Genomic DNA, 18,721 nt, shown 5'->3' with positions numbered 1-18,721 from the left:
AAAAATTCAATTAGCACGTATCTTCTATATATATCGATTAACGAAGTTATTTGTTCATATTTTCGAAACGAATTTCATTTAATTATTTCTATCTGAACGTTAAAACGTTCGTATTAAACGTGACACGTTAAGAATATACATATATTTGTTCAAAGCTATCATGGCTTTTTATTGACCAATCGGGAATGCAACAGTCGTTTCGTCACTAAGTTCACTGATTAGTATCACTGATTAGATATATTCACATGACCCCAATGAATTAACTACAAAGAATTACAAAATTTCCATGCAAACGATTTATAAGCAGCCAGAGAACCTAAGCCCGTTTTTAGTTGGATTTTTAGTCTTGAACGCGCAACAGTGTTATTACATTTGTGAAACAGATAGATAGATATGGAGTGTCTATCCTTTGATCCATTAAGCAAAACGCTTACTTTAAAGAAAACTTCGATTCCGATACCAAAACCCGACGAAGTGCGAATAAAAGTCGCTTACTCGGGAATTTGTGGAACAGATTTACATATCTTGGAAGTATGTCATTTATTTTTAGATCATTCTTACCATTGTAATCATTTTTCACGAGAGTTCTCGTAACGCGAGTTAATTGTCTTTGATTATAATTGAATTAATTGTTTCGTTTGATTACGAAGTTTAAATATAGTACCGATCGAATTATATTTATCACTCTGTACATGCGCTCTGATGTTCTATTTATTTCTAAAAAAAAAAAAAAAAGAAAGAAAAGAAAAGAAAGAAACTATTGTAGAACATTTTTCTGACGTCTTATGTTCAAATTGAAAAGAATAAATCGAATTACGCGATAAACGCGTTGATTTCTTTCTTCTTTTTTAAATTTCGTTCAACATTATTTTACTCGTGTCGTTGAATAAAATTACGTATTTGTCGTTATCGCGAAGAAAGTTACAAAACAAATTATCACGAAACGCTACGACAACAAAAATATATGAATTAAGAAATATTCGGTTATGCAACAATGTGACTGAATCGATACAATGTTTAATCGTATATCGCACGAGTACACGCTAATTCATATCTTGGTTAATAATTTTACTTAAAATAGAAATTATGTCACAGGGTGCATTTACATGTAAAGATGATGGTCCTTTTGTTCTTGGACATGAATTTTGTGGTACAGTTGACGAAATTGGAAGTGCTGTAACTAATTTTAAAATTGGTCAAAGAGTTACAGTAGATCCTAACAGTGGATGTCATAAATGTACCGATTGTCATATTGGAAATTATCATTTTTGCCGAGTTGGTGGATTAAGAAACACTATCGGTATTTATCGAAATGGTGGTTGGGCGACTCATGTCCTTGTTCCAGAATCTCAGGTATATTTATATTCACCGATAATAATATTTATGTCAAATCTATGTATTCTATCTATGTTGATTCATACATATTTAATAATAATGATTTTAAGATACACTTAATACCGGATAAAGTTCAAATGCATCAAGCTGCACTTACAGAACCATTATCTTGTTTGGCTCATGGATTGAAAAGGATTGGTACGATACATGTAGGATATCAAGTACTGATTATTGGTGCAGGTATCATTGGTCTTTTTTGGTCTTGCTTGTTACACTTACGTGGATTAAGAAATACAGTAACAATTAGTGAACCTCAAGAAAAAAGAAGAAAGATAGCTTCCAAACTTGGTAAATATAATTAATTATATCATTATTAATTTCAAAAGTTATACCTATCATAACTAAACTATTTAAATATTTTCAGGTTTAAATTACAAGCTAAAAGAACCTAATCAACTTGCAAATGATCAGTTTGATTTAGTAGTGGACTGTAGTGGTTCTGGTCCTGCTATGGAAACAGCTATGCAATTGTTAAAACCTGGTGGTTGTCTTTGCATGTTTGGTGTAGCTAATCCTAAAACAAAGATGTCTATCGAACCATATCAAGTAAGAGAATTATTTATATATACAGTTATCTAACTTTTTTTTTTAATTGTACTAATTATTAATTACTCGTATAGATATTCAAAAAGGAACTGAGTATTGTGGGTGTGAATATAAATCCTCACACATTTCCTAGATCATTATCTCTTTTGGAAGCTATGGCTGATCAATATTTAGATTTTGATAAATTAGGTATTAAAGTTTATACTCTTTCCCAATACCGTGAAGCTTTGGAAACACTTAAAAAAGGTGATATCAGTAAAGCTATATTTAAATTATAATTTTTATATATAGCTCATTAACCAAATTAGGAAAAGATGACTTACAAAATTATTTGCATTACGCTAGTATCAATTATACGCATTACAAATTTTATCCAAATTACATTTTTTACACTTATTTTCCGTTAGCTTTGAAAACATTACAAAAATAATATTAAGTGATAAAGCTGTATCTAATTTGTAATTCATACATATATATATATATATATATATATATATATATATATATATATTTAATAAAGCTTATTAAACAAATCAGAAAAAAATAACCTTAAAAATTATTCTCATTAAAGCCGTTCATTGATTTTCTAATAATTTATGTCAACAACGAGTACAGTCGTAATTCTTAATCAATTTTGATGAACTAGACCTCACTTTAAAGATAAAGATTTAAAAAGAGAATATGATCAAATTTTTACAAAAGCTTTTTCTTTAAAAAAAAATCGTGTTAAATAATGATACTTTTGGAGAATAGTTTATACATTAAAATAAAGCTTTTTCAAAGATTCGAACAAGCTATATTCTCGTTTAAATCTTCATCTTTAAAATGAGACATCGTTCGTCAAAATCTGTCAAGAATTACGCTTGAACTCACTGTTACCGTAAACAGTACTGTTATCGACATTTTTCATATAAAAAAAGGTTTTGTATAGTGGCGCCTCTTGAATTTTGTGACAAAAGAGAAGAAGCTTCTATCCCCACTACCGATTTTCACATAAACGCTTGAGAGAAATATATTTTGTTTCCATGAAGTAGATGATTCCTGATTCCTGATTGTTATTTTATATATTAGAGACGTAAAAATATTATGTTTATAAGAAACATTTAGCAGAATGTCAAACATCTCAGAAACCATTGGTTCAAGGTTGAATAAATCCCGTCCATTTTGTTTTTTTCGTTACATTAATATGAACGAATATAAACAATTAATTTATTCTATATATATTACTTTTACAAACAAGATCGAAATATTCGATTTAACATTCGATAGGATGTAAACAAGTTTTTACTGTAAGACGTTCTTCTAATCAACTTTTATATATTTTCAAATATCATAAATTAAACAAAAGATTAAAAATTTCATAATCGTATTTGGTATGATTAGCATATGATTTCTTGTTTTTATCAAATATGACTATTTGATCATATTTACTACATACGATAATTTTTATTACGTATAAAAGGAGTATAACTTACGAATGTTTATATATCGACACAATAGTTGCATAGCAGGAACATTGTTTCTCTATTATAGTTCATATTTTGTTCATATTTGTCGTTAAAGTCATACACTTTAAGAGCGAAAAATGGTGAACAGTCTTAAACTGACGTTATACAGCTAACTTCATTTTTTATATTCATGTATTTTATACTCATTTCCCGCTTATTTTAACTGTCCCCGTACAGTGATGCCAAATTAAAAATAAATAAATCGTATATTGAATATAATAAATTTCTTATGCTAAATTATATAAGCATTTTATATAATATATTTCATATATTACTTTTTCATAAGCGTGATTCAAATTTAAATAATATATTCACAAATATTCTTATAAATATAAATTTCTAGCGAGGTTATAAAAATTGAACATTAGAGACCTCTGGATCAAAATAATGTACTACTTCTTCGTGACGACACGATACCAATATTTCAACACCAATCAAAAGCACGCATGCGTAATGTATAAATTTAAAATATTGTTGTAAATGAACAGTAATTCAAAATTGTATTTTTTGACAATTTTTATATTTTATCTTTATATTGAAAGTAATGATCTTTAAAAGATTGTTGTTTTATTAGTAATCTTATGTGTTACTATTATAAATAATTAATCGATATTAAAGTGTACGAAGACTAATGATTACGAATGGTTTTTGTAATAGACTCAGTGTTTCGTTTAATTTTTTATGACGCCTTAATTTATGTTTACCTACAAGAAAGAATATCAACTATTATTAAGTTATTGGTTTCAATGGTAAGTATATTTATGAAGAATCTATCATTTATTAGCAAGTAATTCCTTCTTTATTCCTTGTATCTATATTTCTAACCATAAAATAAAATTATGTGAACGTTCAAATATTGTTTTATGAAAGCAATACTACTGGAGTATTAATTAATGTTACTTTAATAGTTTTGCTATTAATAATGAATTTTTTTTTTTAGTTGATAGTGTCGTTTTAACCTAGTTCCAGAGATTCGTAAATATGGACAATCCCATGAATAACTTCGATTGGGCACGGAGATTGGAATGTCCACCGACTGCATGTACAGATCCTATAAAGAAAACGTTTGTTCATCATTTTTATTAGTATTAAAAATGAACGTAGAATTTAATAATTTAACTAAGAAACTATACTTTTTATAGATTATGTAAAGGAATATTAGAATTGTTATGGTCTGAAATAGGTAATGCAACATTCACCAGTAAGGATGTAAGAGAAGTAAGAAAAAATATATTATTGTACAAATTAAGACATGAAAAGAAAGATGCTACTATCCAATGCATACAAGATATTTCACGTTTAAAAGCAGAAAGAAATAGGCTTAAAATCGTTTCTTCGTCGTTGAAAGAAGAATACGAGCAACAAGATTTTTTGGTCCGTCAAAGAGGTATGACGTATATGAAATCTTTCTTTATGTATTAAATTAAATAACTTTTATATAAAATTTAACAATTACAGTGAAACATTTGAAAAATATTAAATCAAAGTATTCATTGGCAAAAATCAAGAAAGCATTATTAAAAATAAAATATAACGAAGTACGTACTCAACTCGATGATAGTAATAATATGAGACTTATATGCCAAAATTTAATGCCACAGACATCCGAAGAATTAAATCAAAATATGTTAAAGCAAAGCTTAGACACAGTAACTACACTTTGTTTTGGAGCAAGCAAAAGAGAGGTGTGTATCGTACTATTAAAAAAGAAAAAAAAAAAAGAAAAACAAATGCGCGATGAAATAAATATTAATAAATTAATAATGTGTTAGGTGAAAAGTAAGATATCAAATTTACTTGGACATATTAAAGTGTCTACATTATGGGCTCAATTATATCAAGGACTATGCCAAGATGTGGAAAATTTATTGAAATTGAGAAGTTTAACTACTACAGAAAATAAAGACGATCCTGACACAGAAGATGTAAATACAAATGGAGAAGACATTGATATTGGTATTGCTAAATTATGTGGGAAAAATATTTACACAATTTCAAGAAAATTATTTTTTGAAACAAAAGCAAAAGAATGTGAAAATAATGTTATGAAATATATTACAAATATTGAGGTAAATTATTATTTTATATTCGACTTAAACAAACTCATAAACTCTCATAGATATTACATGTGATTTTAATTTTAAAGACTAGTACTGAAAATCATATTGACCTCAGCGAGTGGTTAACTTTGGCATTAGAAGTGAAAAAATTGGAAGCAGAGGAAAGAGTATTGCAGAATGAAATTAAACTGATCCAATCAGAGTGCAATGATAATAACACAATAACTTTAGAACTTCAAAGATTGTTATCGGAGATTCATACGATTGACTCGGAAATAGTAAGTTATTTTAAAACTAATTAATGATAAAAAATGAATATCAAAGAATTACGTAAACATATCATAATAATAAGTTTATTAAAGGAGAAATGTGTTGAAAATATACAACGATCGTTACAACTGTTAAAATCTGCTGAATGCATTATAAAAAGAATAAAAAATAATGTCCATACTGAATGTATGAATCTTCTAGCTCTACGAGCTGATAATAGTAACTTCGAATGGTTAAATAAGGATTTAACGACTGAACTACATATATTTTATGATGTCTTAGATATCAGAGCATTAAAAAAAATAATACTCCATGGAGAAATTCAATCTTTCAGGTGAGTACGTATATAATATTAAGGTATGTATATAAAGAATATCTTAATAGAGCACCATTTTTATTGTTTTTCTAGACATGAAACGTGTTGCTTGAAAGAAGCGTCTGTTTTAATGACAAATTTAAATGTTCCCAATATTATGCCATACTTCCCAATGATAAAAGCACCAATATATTATCTGATAGATTGTTATAAAAATTTAATAACAAATAACACATATAAAAACATTTTGACTCCATTAACAGATGAAGACAATGATTTACACGTTTTTATAGAAAACGATACTATTAAAGATTATGATACTATGGAATTATTGACATCGTCACAACGTAACTGTAGTAAAGCACAGGAAGAAATCGATGCATTTAATGTTGCATTAAACGCTTGGTAACGTGTAACAATTCTGAGATCTCATACTTGCATAACTTATATATATATTTTTTTGTATAAGATCGTATAATAAATATTTAAAATTATTTTTTTGTAGGAGTAATCAAACCGTTCAAGAAGTTATGGCTCTCGTAGATAAAACTGTAGACGATTTAACATTTACAGAATGGATGCAAAGATATACTTTACTGTTATACATGATTGATAGTGCTAATAATAAGTGATATATCATATTATTTATAAATCTATAATGCTCATAAAACTGCCTTTTTAATTATAATATAAATTATACTGCTAAAGCAGTACTATATTTTTTAATGTGAATAAATCATTCTTTTATTAGAAAGCAAAATATTAATATTGATATTATTATATTTTAATTTTTCAATAGTATCATATTAAATTATATACGCTGTTTAATATATATTGAATAAATTTAATCAATGAAATGTCGGTAAAATTACTTTCTCCGACAAACATCTACGATAAGCAAAGTCAACGAAAATCGTTGATAATTCAATCCGTAAGATAAAATATACGTAACACAAGGTAACTTTTAAAAATATTTTAGGTGTACGAATTATATGTAACTCATACTCGTTATAAATTATTCTCTATATTACATATTTCTTTTTTTTTCTCCCTATGTCTACATCAATCTATACATTAATAATAATAAAATAAAACAAGAAAAGTATAATAGAAACGGACTGCTAGATCCTCCAGATCTTCAATTTAGTTACATTATTGGTTACACGCTCAAAGACATTCTAAAACTTTATAATAAAAGTTTATCCATGGGTGTAAATGATGCGAGCGATGACAGGTGGTAAATGCATGTATCATCACCTTATACACACACACACATATACGTAATACATAGATATAACTCTTTTCCAGCAATAAATATTTATATAGTTCACGTTTTGGCATTTCAAGTTTGCAACGATTATCCACGTGTAATAAGTGTTGTGTTCATCTTGTTACCATAGAGATTCGAAAAACGATGTTCCTTTATCTATTAATGTAAACGTAGTGTGCATGTGTCTGCTATGATGTGAGGGGATGAAATCCTAAAGTGGTCAAATATATATATATATCTACACGTTTGATATTTACACGTGTTATATATACATGTTTAAGAGAATACCCTTAAATGACACACCCACGTCCTTCCAATATATAAAATGACTAATACGGTGACAATGTTAGCAGATATATAAGCGTGACCATGTGTGCATAACATATAAGTATTCTCTAGCCACGCGGGGGTTAGTATATGTCACAGTATCGCCGCGGAAACGAGCGACGTGACACTCTTACGTATCCTCTGTCCTGTGTCAGGATAGTAAACGTGAAACAACAGTTTCGTGTTGTTTTGTCGACTGTTAAGAAAACACGTCTTTTTTTTTCTTTTTCAAAATAAAAGAACCATGAAAGAGAAATTACTATAATATCAAACGGTTGGAATGGATAGATAGATAAATATAAAAGGCTTAATGAACGTACCCTTGAACTTGTTACACATACATTTTATTAAATATTGTTCTTTCTTTTCTTTTTTCTCTCTTTTTTTTTTCTTTCTTTCTTTCTTTTTTTTTTAATTTATCTTCATCCGGGCCTTTATTATTGAACGATTAAACTTAATTGCATCTTTCTTACGAATTTTATCATTGAATAATGATTAATACGATGTTATGGAGAAAGAGAACGAATATTTTATCGTTTAAAAAGAAAAAAAGAGAGAGAGAGACGGATAGATAGATAGATAGATAGATAGAGAGAGAAAGGAAGAGTCTTTAAACAAAACGAAAATCGTTAAATACGTGATACATAGTGCGCAAAAGAAATGACAGTGATATTTTTTAATGGATAGAATCATTTTATAAATCACGGAGTATAAGAAAAATGAATGATCGTAAAGTGGTAATAATAAATCATTGGAAGAAGTGATTCTGGTTAAAAACTTTATTCTCGTAAGGGTTTAATAAAAATCAATCGCTCGTTGTATAGAACATATCATTAAAATGGAAACTAGAGGGGCCGAATGGGACATGATGGTAATATAATAACATAATTCGCAAATAATAGGATAGAAAGTCAAAGTGATAGAAGAGAAAAGAAGAAAAATCGTTAATGTCGAACGATCGATGTGTCGTACAAAAAAAAAAAAGAGAGATAAAAAATATAAACACAACGTTTAAAAAAAAGAAAGGAAAAAATAACGAAAAGAAAATGATGATGATAAAAGGAAACAAAAAAAAAAATTTGTCTAACGTCGAATTAAATCGGATTTAGATGTTACACATACAAGGGTTGGAATGTTATTAGCGGAATGTTACCAAAGTTTCTTTGCCCTATGCGTTCGGCCAAGGCTAACACGATCATCCTGGTCGAGGTGGGGTCAGCGATAACTATAGACCAGACCAGTCTTTTACCATTCATAATTGAAGAATAGTCCAGGCAACGAGGTCGACTACACACAATCCTAAGTGATCGGTTCTCTGATCGATTATTCTTCTTTTTCTGAACTTTTCTTTTTCTTAACTTTCATACGTTTGTTTTTCTTTTTTTTTTTTTTCTTTTTTCTTTTTCTTTTTTTTTTTTTTTTTATGAAAATGCCATCGACTCATCGTCGAACGATCATCGTAATCTGAAACGCTAATGTTGAAGGATTACAAATTAAAAAAGGAAGTATTTATATATCAATAGAATTTTATCGATGTTTAGATAAAGATTCGTTATAGCTGTTGTTAAAGGATTTCGTTCCTTCAACAAACATAAGCTGCTAACTATGGACACCGGCCAAGTTTCTATTCCAATCATCGATCCTATAGAAATACGTATGAATATTTTTAGAATGACTATCAATTATTCGAAATCAACAAGAATCTAAATACTTATCCATCGACACACACATATATATATATATATACATATATGTGTGTGTGTATATTATCGTCGACCGATAGATAGTATGACCTTTTGAACTAAAATGGGTGATAGTACACTTACGCTCGAAGACGAAACTCAGGTATATTTTCGTTATAATTACAAATTCTCATCGTTTCTCCATTTTCATCTTTCGTATATTTTATTGATTCGAAAATATTTATTACAATTTTTCGCATCCGCGATAAGTCAACAACTTCTGTTTTTGTGTGTGTATGTGTCCGTATGAAAAAAATTAATTTAATATATTCGGTACTAGAAGTTTTACGAATTTGTTTTGAAATATTTACGATTCTATATCTTCATTTTTTTTCTTTTTTTTTTTTTTTTTTTTTTTTTTTGACGGAAATATAAAAGTAGTCGAGTTTAATATTTATTAAGACATGTAACCTTGAACGTTGATAGTACATACATACGTACATACATACATACATACATACATACATACATACATACATACATACATGCATACATACATACATACATACATACATGTATCGTTGATGCGATAGACATACCGAATACTTTGTAAGTAAGTACTTACTAGGACGATTGAAAGAACGCGAATGAAATATGTACTCGATGCGTAATGATGATATCAACTAGATCGTAAAGCACCTAACTGTGGATTGCAGAACGCTCACAGTAGAAGATCAAGCACCGTAGGTGACGCTCCGCAAAACGTTTCCGAGTTGAGCATCAGTGAATCACATTTGAGTGATACAAGATCGATCGAATCGGGTGATGCATCGTCGATTACGTCGACGAGATCGACACCAGCTAAAAGTAACAGTAAATCGGGAAGCATTTCTACTACTTCTTCGAGTAACGCCAAGTCAACAACAGCTTGGAATCATTCGAGTAGAGAAATCCTTTACGAGTCAGACAAGAACAACATACTGCCATATCTTTCAATCGCAACGGAAAATCCATCGAAACCTGGCTCGCCAAAAATTCCTAGAAAAACGTCCAAAACCAGTGTATACCCATCTGGGACCAATTTGACGGCACGTGATGCATTTGGTAGGTTTTCTCGTCTTCTTCATACCTTTTATTTTTTTTTTATTTTTCTCTCTGTATTTTTTTTTTTTTTTTTTTTTTTACGTACATGGATATGTAGAGAGAGAGGAGGAGTCACGTATTTGATAATTGATTGATGGCCAATAAGTATTTATTGTCGGTATTATTAACATAAAAATTAATATAAATTTCGTTTATTTAAATATTAAATAACAAAAAGAGTGTTAATGATTATCTTAAATTATTATAAATTAAGATCTCGATGGTAATGAATTCATTGAGATTGTAAATATTTGAAGAAAAACATGACTGCATCAGTTTGGTATGTTAAAGGTGAAGATTCTTAGATAATTCGTACAATTAGATAATTAATAAGCATTCACTTCTGCAAATTTTATTTAAAAAAAAAATTTCTAAGATTTTGTTTTCTTTTTGTTTTCTTTTTTTTTTTTTTTCTTTTACGATGCTTTGAAGAACTAAGACTGTATCCTCCGATAATAGAAATGAAATCTAATTTCAAAAGTGTTCCAATAAATTTATCTATATCTTCAATATTTCTATATGAAAAGTTTATTAAAAATATAGATGAATATATTTATTTTTGTAAAAGATCGATAGAATATCGTTTCAATCTGTCTGTAATATCTAATTGATTACAAAATTATGTTAATTATCCTACATATCAAAGGACATAAAGAATATCAATTGAAAATCGATGACAATGATTACCGATTTACGAAATATATTATATAAAACAATAAATCGATTCATTTAAATTCATTCCATCGATTGATGGATACACATCGATAAAGATCGATCGATGATCAATACTTTCTTAAAATGCGAAGCACGAGAAAGTGATATAAATGATTTCGAAGTAGACACGTATCTTCGTGCGTGATTAGTTTGAAAATCGCGTATCAATTGTCGTTTACTTGTACTACTAGAGATGTTAATGGAATCATAAATATGTAAGTAACGTTTTGTCATATCCTTTGTCCTTTTGTGAAGCAGATTCTATTTTTTTTTTTTTGTCAAGGAGAGAACATAAAAAATATTCGATCACCCACATATCCTTTCTCATACACAAACATACACATAAAAATCCAATAATCGCAGCAACATATATTTCCGTTCGTTCAAATGAAATCGATCGATTACGTCAACAAATGATAATATTAAATCGTTCGAATTAAAATTGTCAATCTTCAATATTCTACATTAATAACAATATTTTTCTCTAAAAGTCGAATTAATGGAACTTATATAACGATAAATGTTCATGGACGATCTAAAAGTGTATAGGCATTATATAAAGATTATGAGTTATATAAAAATAAAGGAATAACAGTATATTGATCAAAAGATTAACGTGAGATTTTTATCAAATAATAATAGAGATTTAATTTGGTTAGAGAAGAAGAAATATATCGGGAATCAGAAAGAAAGAAAGAGAGAGAGAAATAAGAAGTCCACTTCCATTTATTCTTTCATCATTAAGTTCGATGTCCACGTATATATATATATATCCACGTACACGAATGTGTAAAGAAACGATCTAATTATGTACATACGTCGTCGGATATATATATATATATATATATATATATATATATATATATATATATATTTGATTCGGAAACACACCTGTCTTCGACTAACATAAAGCTATATAAGTCGGTTATATGCCGATCAATATACATGCGAATGTCAGTATGTCACGAATCATTGCATTGTTAATAATGCAATGTTAGACCTCGACACATGTTCATAAAATGAGGAAGACCGAACGACAGTTGTAAATGTCTTGCCCTTTCGCTACCCTTATTATTTCTATTGATAAATTCTAAATTCAATATTGACACTATATACATTCTGAAAGAATTTTTTCGTAGAGATTGAATATCTTGAAAAAAAAAAAGGAGAGAGAGAGAAAAAGAAAGAAGAAGAAAAAATAGAAAAAAAAATAAATAAAAGAGAGAGAGAGAGAGAGAGAGAGAAGGAAAAATGTAAAAATATTCTCACGTTCGTAACATTTTCCTTTTTTTTTTTTTTTTTTTAAATGACCATTGGCGTAGTCTTGTTATATCGTAGTTACTTTATTTACATTCAACAGGTTGTACAAATGTGTATATCGTTGAACGTTCCAGTGATTGCACGAAACTGCATTAAAGGATCTTATCGTGAAGATCTCGTCTGATAGTTGCTGGTGTAATTACACGTTTGTAAATTCTCTATAGGGACAAAGAATTGAAAGAGGGTTTCATATTTTTTTATTTTGGTTTTTTAATCGCTATGATTAATTTTTTTACAAGATTGAACATTTTTTCTGAATTTGTTTATAATTGGTATAAGAAACAGGATTGCGTTTTGAATGATCTATACAAATTTTGAGAATAAGTTTTATGTATATATATATATATATATCGTTTTATTTGATTTATATTAAAGGTCCTAAACTTACGGCCCCGGGATCACCGGAAAGTAGTCCATCGTTACCGAATACACCATTTCCCACGGATTTTGATGAAATCGCAAAGGAAAGTTTATCTCGTAAAGGATCATTCGCCGAAAATGAAATCGCTTCGGACACGTTATATTTTCGGTAAGTTCAAGAATTATTTATATTTTTAAAAATTATTTCTATATTTGTGCGTTCTGTCTGAATGTGTAATGAAAAGAAAAAATGTATGTGTGTGTGTGTTTGATAATGTTTAGTACAGCAAAGAGAATTTTCTCTTGAAAAGAAAGCTCGGTTTGAAATAATAAATAAATGAATGAATAAATAAATAATTAAAGAAGAAGAACTAAAAGGAAATATAAAATAAAAATTAAAATGAAGAAAGAAAGATTAAAAGGAAATAGAAATTAAAAAAAATAAAATAAAATAAAAATAGAAATAAAATAGGATCGTCGATCGTTATCTGAGAATTATCGTTCTCCTGTCTGCACGCAAATTTTAAAAAGCTTAGGAAGAAGAATAGGAAGAACCTTGTTACCTATTTCACTTATATCTTTAGCCACAAATTATTAAATAATTACTGAAATACATGGTTCTCTGTAAAATAGAGCGTGTCAAAGGTTGAACTGAATAATTGACCGACTACGTCTACGAAGTCATGAAGAACTATTTTGTTCTATATATATAACGCGTAATGATAGATACTGGCGATAAAAATATATCGTAAAAAGGGACAGAAAAAAAAGAGAGAAGAAGAAAAGAGAGTAGACTTCGAGTTAAAAATGAAACCTCTCTCTCATAATAATTTTCATTTTAATGAGACCATTAAATAGCTCGACAATCTTTTTTTTTTTTTTTTAAGAACTTAAACTAACGTCGTAAGATTTTTATCGTCTTTTCAGTGATGGCCGAAGACGAATCGATATGGTGCTCGTTTATCAAGAAGAAAATGAGGGTGTCCTGACGGAATTGGAGACAAAACGAAGAGAACAGAGACGTGTATTTCAACAAAGTCTTTTAACGGAAGGCTTGCAACTCGAATTAGAACCAAAGGAAAATTCTTTTGATGGTAAAACGTTTTTTCTCAAACTTCATATACCCTGGAAAATAAAAATACAATATGCCGAAGTTATGAATTTGAAACTACCAACAAAAAGATTTATCACTATATCAGTCAAAGCATGGGTGAGTAAAAAATACAAAATTTATTATTATCGTTATTATTATTCATTATTTATTTTCATCGAAATATATCTTTTTATATTAACGTCAACAGGGTACGGATGGTACAAAAGGAAGGCCCAAATTTTGGGATAAATGGTTAAAGTGGACCAGCTGGATACGAAAACTTCATCAATGGGATACCGATCGATATCCCGAAGAACCTAGTTTTTATGACAGTGTTGATTCTGGTGATCGAGAAGAAAGGTAATTGATAATATCAACGTTTAAAAAATACTTGATCGATTTCTACTAATCAATAACATTATAAGATTCGTCGTAAAGGATCGAGATACCGCATACACACCAGCGCAGAGATCGTTAATAGTGATGCAAATATTGTTACGTGCAAGATACGACGAAGCGCATGATAAAGTTGGGATTCGTAGACTTGTTGCAGATGGTACTTATCTCGATTGTTATCCCTTGCACGAAGGACCATACAACAAGCCAGAGAATAATGGTGAAGTTTTAGACAGACATTTGCTTTATTTGATATGGGCTAGTCCAATGCAATGGTAAGAAACCTCAAAATAATAACACAAATAGAACTTATAGGCATTTTTTGTAGAGAACAATTAATTGTGAACAATTAATCTTTACTTTTAGGTTTAAGAAACAACCATTGTGGTTGATAAGACGATACTTTGGTGAAAAAGTAGCTTTATATTTTGCTTGGCTTGGTTTTTACACGGAATGCTTGGTTGCACCAGCTGTGGTTGGTCTTCTATGTTTTATATATGGTCTAGGAAGTATGGAAGGACCGGATAACGTACCTAGCAAAGAAATATGCGATGATAAGATAGCCGGTAAATTTTTAATTATAAATAACGCAACTATCTATGTCTCTCACATATTTTTATTACCACATATATTTTCTTAATTTTTTAGGAAATATCACGTTATGTCCGCTCTGTGATAAAGCTTGTGGTTATCAAAGACTCGGTGAATCTTGTATATTTTCTAAGTTAACATATCTGTTCGATAATCCTGCGACCGTTTTCTTCGCCATTTTTATGTCATTCTGGGGTAAAACGTTATATTAATTCATGATTATATTTATATACATTTACGTACATGTATGTAAATCAAATACTTTTATTGCAATATCGTTGTGGTAGCTACGACGTTCTTAGAATTATGGAAACGGCGACAAGCTGTTCTCGTTTGGGAATGGGATCTTCAAAATACAGAGGATGACGAGGAACCTAGGCCCGAATTTGAAACGTCAGTGAAAACATTTCGCATAAATCCAGTTACCAGAGAACGTGAGCCATATTTACCAGCATGGTCGAAAGTTATGCGATTTTTTGCTACTGGTTCCCTTGTGTTTTTTATGGTAAAACTACTGAACAAAAATTTCTTCTTTTTTCTATTTCTTTTTCTTTCTTTCTTTCTTTTTTTTTGGAAATAACAAAACTGACGATATTTATTTAGATTTTTTCTTGTTCTTTTTTTTTTTTTTTTTTTTAGATATGCGTTGTCCTTGGTGCAGTACTAGGTACAATAATATATCGTATATCTCTCGTTTCCGTATTTTACGGTGGCGGTGGTGCTTTCTTACAAAAACACGCAAAGATATTCACTTCGATGACTGCAGCCTTGATCAATTTAGTGATAATCATGATACTTACCCGTATATATCATCGATTAGCTAGATGGATGGTAAACATGGAAAATCCAAGAACTCAAACCGAATACGAATCTAGTTTCACGTTCAAGATATTTCTTTTTGAATTCGTTAATTTTTATTCTTCTCTGATTTACATAGCATTCTTCAAGGTACATCTAATGATATACCCATTTCTAATCATATACTTCTTTGATATTCCTTTTTTTTTCTTTTTTTAATGTTAATCAGGGAAGATTTTTTGTACATCCTGGCGATCAAGATGCTAGATCATCCGAATTCTTTCGTATAAAGACAGACGTCTGTGATCCAGCAGGTTGTCTCTCTGAAGTATGCATTCAGTTAGCTATCATAATGATTGGCAAACAGTGTTTCAATAATTTCGTTGAGATTCTATCTCCAAAATTTTGGAATTGGTGGCGCAAAAGAACTCAAGTCGCTGCTACGAAGGATCATGGCAGACAATATACCTCTTGGGAAAGAGATTATCAATTACAAGATCCTGGAAGACTCGCACTTTTCGATGAGTATTTAGAAATGGGTATGTATTTTTTTTTCTTTAAACTATTTCTATGTAATATATAAATAATTTATTAATAATATCATGATATTATCGTAATATAAATAAAAATGAATAATAATGAATATTTTTTATAATTAATAAATAATATTATATATAATTTATACTCCTATAAATTATATATAATATAATAATTAAATAATAATATATATATTATTTATAGTTCTTCAGTATGGTTTCGTAACTCTCTTCGTAGCAGCGTTTCCATTAGCACCATTATTCGCTTTATTAAATAATATCGCAGAAATAAGATTAGATGCTTATAAGATGGTAAAAGAATCACGAAGACCTTTGGCAGAAAGAGTGGCAGATATAGGTGCTTGGTATGGTATTCTTCGTGGTGTCACTTACGTTGCTGTGGTATCAAATGTATGTAATTAATTTAATATAAAAAGATCGTATTTTTATATAAGTTTGATAATACAATACGTTTTAAAAATGGAGTCATAAAATAACGACATAATGTTATTACAATGATATACTATCATATAATATTATACTGTCATATAACGTCATATCGTTATATCAATTTTCTAATTTTAAAACATTAAAACGTTTCAACAGGCATTCGTTATCGCTTATACCTCAGATTTCATTCCACGAAGTGTCTACGCATTTGTATATTCTCCAACGGAAGATTTAGTCGGTTATATTGACAGTTCTCTATCAGAATTCAATACTTCTCATTATCGTGACGATATGAAAAGCGATGCAGACAATAAACATCCAGAAACATGCCAATACAGAGGATACAGAAATGGACCTGATCACAAATTAGATCCTTATGGACTAAGCCCACAATATTGGCATGTTTTTGCAGCACGATTAGCTTTCGTAGTTGTTTTCGAACATGTCGTAAGTTTTAAACAAATCTTCATTTATTATAATTATAATAATTTTGATAAATTACTATGATCATCTTTATGTATAATAGGTTTTTGGATTAACTGGGATAATGAGTTATGTTATACCAGCTGTACCGCGTGCCTTGTCGACACAACTTCAACGAGAACGTTTGTTAGCACAAGAAGCTAAATATGAAAAGGGTTTGAAAGGTAGAGAAGATGAAGAGGATATACTTTCTGTTTTAAGGGAAGCTGGAAGTATAGGTAGACCTGCTGCTGCTGCTGGTAGAACCAATTGGGCAAGACGTTTCAGTAAATTAAGTGATGGTTTAGATGCCCATGTTGAAGTTGGTTCGAGAGTACATAGATATAGTGACAGTTCCACTATGTGGGAGGTTACTTAAATTATTCGACGTATTTTCTCTCTCTCTCTCTCTCTCTCTCTCTCTCTTTCTATCTCGTTCAATCAAAAATCTTATTCAAAGATTTTCGATTATTGTGATGTATATTATTGTGATGTATATTATTAACAGTTGTATATACTATGTATAGTACTGCACATTTATGATCGTGTTTAAGATTTCTTTTTTTTTTTTTTTTTACCCACATCGATACTTTTGTTAGACCATTATAGCATTTCTATTTTTAAACATAGCATCTGTAAATTATAAATGCTTCCATCATATTTTATGATGTTTTCCTGCACTTATGTGATAGTGATGAAACGAATGTTCGTAACTTCAAAGATATATAGCATATATATATATATATAAACAATCAATTTGTCGATCGATATAATTACTCAATGAATTTGTGGGAATTAATAGTTTTGTGATGTCAGATAATATATCGATATATATATATATAGTAATATATTGTTACACTTCTTATATCAAATGAATGTATGTGTGTAAAATATTAGGGACCAAATATCAATCGACCGATGTTTAGTATAGTTTATACACATTCGAATCATCTATCCTCGAATTGTTAAAATTTTACGTAATTATTAGAAGATATATCGAAAAATATATATATATATTTTTATTTCTATTTAATTGTACATGATAATTATATTATTCTACCTGAATCATAATAAATGCGAAATAAAATTAGTGAACTATGGCAATTTGTCAAGGAAATATTTTTGATGAAAAATAAAGAAGATATTTTTAAGAAATCGATTTATATAATGTGAGAAAAAAGAAAAGTACGTTAGAAAAAGTATCCTAATTATTTATAATTATTAATGAGGACGATGTATTATAAATTCCGTGTCATACTGACACTTATCAACAACAAATATAGCTATATAATGTTGAAGCAAACGCAGTATTGTTTAAACAAATGTAAAATAATCGTAATAATAAATTATTTCACAGTTTACGTGCTAAGAAAGCGAAAGCCTATATAATGTTTGTTCTTTTTAAATACAAAAGAGAATTGACATTCCATTGATGACGATAAGCACGTATGTAGATAACTTATATACGATAGATAATTATTTAT

General features: G+C 29.1%; 3 protein-coding genes across 7 annotated transcripts; all 3 read left to right on the top strand.

Annotated features, from left to right (window-relative positions):
- Positions 1 to 317: 317 nt before the first annotated feature.
- LOC127062808 (D-altritol 5-dehydrogenase-like) lies at positions 318 to 2,871 on the top strand. Its single transcript, XM_050991603.1, has 5 exons — positions 318 to 531; positions 1,096 to 1,353; positions 1,446 to 1,683; positions 1,760 to 1,941; positions 2,016 to 2,871. The coding sequence occupies exons 1-5, from the start codon at positions 394 to 396 to the stop codon at positions 2,217 to 2,219; spliced, it is 1,020 nt and encodes a 339-aa protein (XP_050847560.1). The 5' UTR covers positions 318 to 393; the 3' UTR covers positions 2,220 to 2,871.
- A 900-nt stretch (positions 2,872 to 3,771) lies between these two features.
- On the top strand, positions 3,772 to 7,126 carry LOC127062805 (uncharacterized). Of its 2 annotated transcripts, none has more exons than XM_050991593.1 (9): positions 3,772 to 4,198; positions 4,413 to 4,513; positions 4,592 to 4,836; positions 4,908 to 5,134; positions 5,222 to 5,518; positions 5,596 to 5,787; positions 5,872 to 6,113; positions 6,189 to 6,500; positions 6,601 to 7,126. In XM_050991593.1, the coding sequence occupies exons 1-9, from the start codon at positions 4,091 to 4,093 to the stop codon at positions 6,725 to 6,727; spliced, it is 1,851 nt and encodes a 616-aa protein (XP_050847550.1). In that variant the 5' UTR covers positions 3,772 to 4,090; the 3' UTR covers positions 6,728 to 7,126. The 2 variants fall into 2 exon arrangements, with proteins under 2 accessions (XP_050847550.1, XP_050847551.1); XM_050991594.1 differs by having other exon boundaries at positions 4,035 to 4,198; positions 4,390 to 4,513; positions 6,601 to 7,124.
- A 654-nt stretch (positions 7,127 to 7,780) lies between these two features.
- On the top strand, positions 7,781 to 18,697 carry LOC127062159 (anoctamin-4). Of its 4 annotated transcripts, none has more exons than XM_050989907.1 (15): positions 7,781 to 7,966; positions 9,234 to 9,537; positions 10,091 to 10,478; positions 12,927 to 13,080; positions 13,839 to 14,121; positions 14,213 to 14,364; positions 14,430 to 14,675; positions 14,767 to 14,966; positions 15,049 to 15,186; positions 15,279 to 15,496; positions 15,631 to 15,939; positions 16,019 to 16,328; positions 16,531 to 16,736; positions 16,932 to 17,222; positions 17,302 to 18,697. In XM_050989907.1, exons 2-15 carry the CDS (start codon positions 9,499 to 9,501, stop codon positions 17,614 to 17,616), a joined length of 3,249 nt encoding a protein of 1,082 aa, XP_050845864.1. In that variant the 5' UTR covers positions 7,781 to 7,966; positions 9,234 to 9,498; the 3' UTR covers positions 17,617 to 18,697. The 4 variants fall into 4 exon arrangements, with proteins under 4 accessions (XP_050845864.1, XP_050845863.1, XP_050845865.1 ...); XM_050989906.1 differs by having other exon boundaries at positions 7,781 to 8,563; XM_050989908.1 differs by having other exon boundaries at positions 7,781 to 9,346; positions 9,476 to 9,537.
- The last annotated feature ends 24 nt before the right edge of the window (positions 18,698 to 18,721 follow it).

The sequence above is a fragment of the Vespula vulgaris genome, chromosome 3 (assembly GCF_905475345.1).
Source record: "Vespula vulgaris chromosome 3, iyVesVulg1.1, whole genome shotgun sequence".
Lineage (NCBI taxonomy): Eukaryota > Metazoa > Arthropoda > Insecta > Hymenoptera > Vespidae > Vespula > Vespula vulgaris.
Note: the sequence above shows the minus strand (reverse complement) of the source record. Positions and strands in the feature narration are given on the sequence as shown.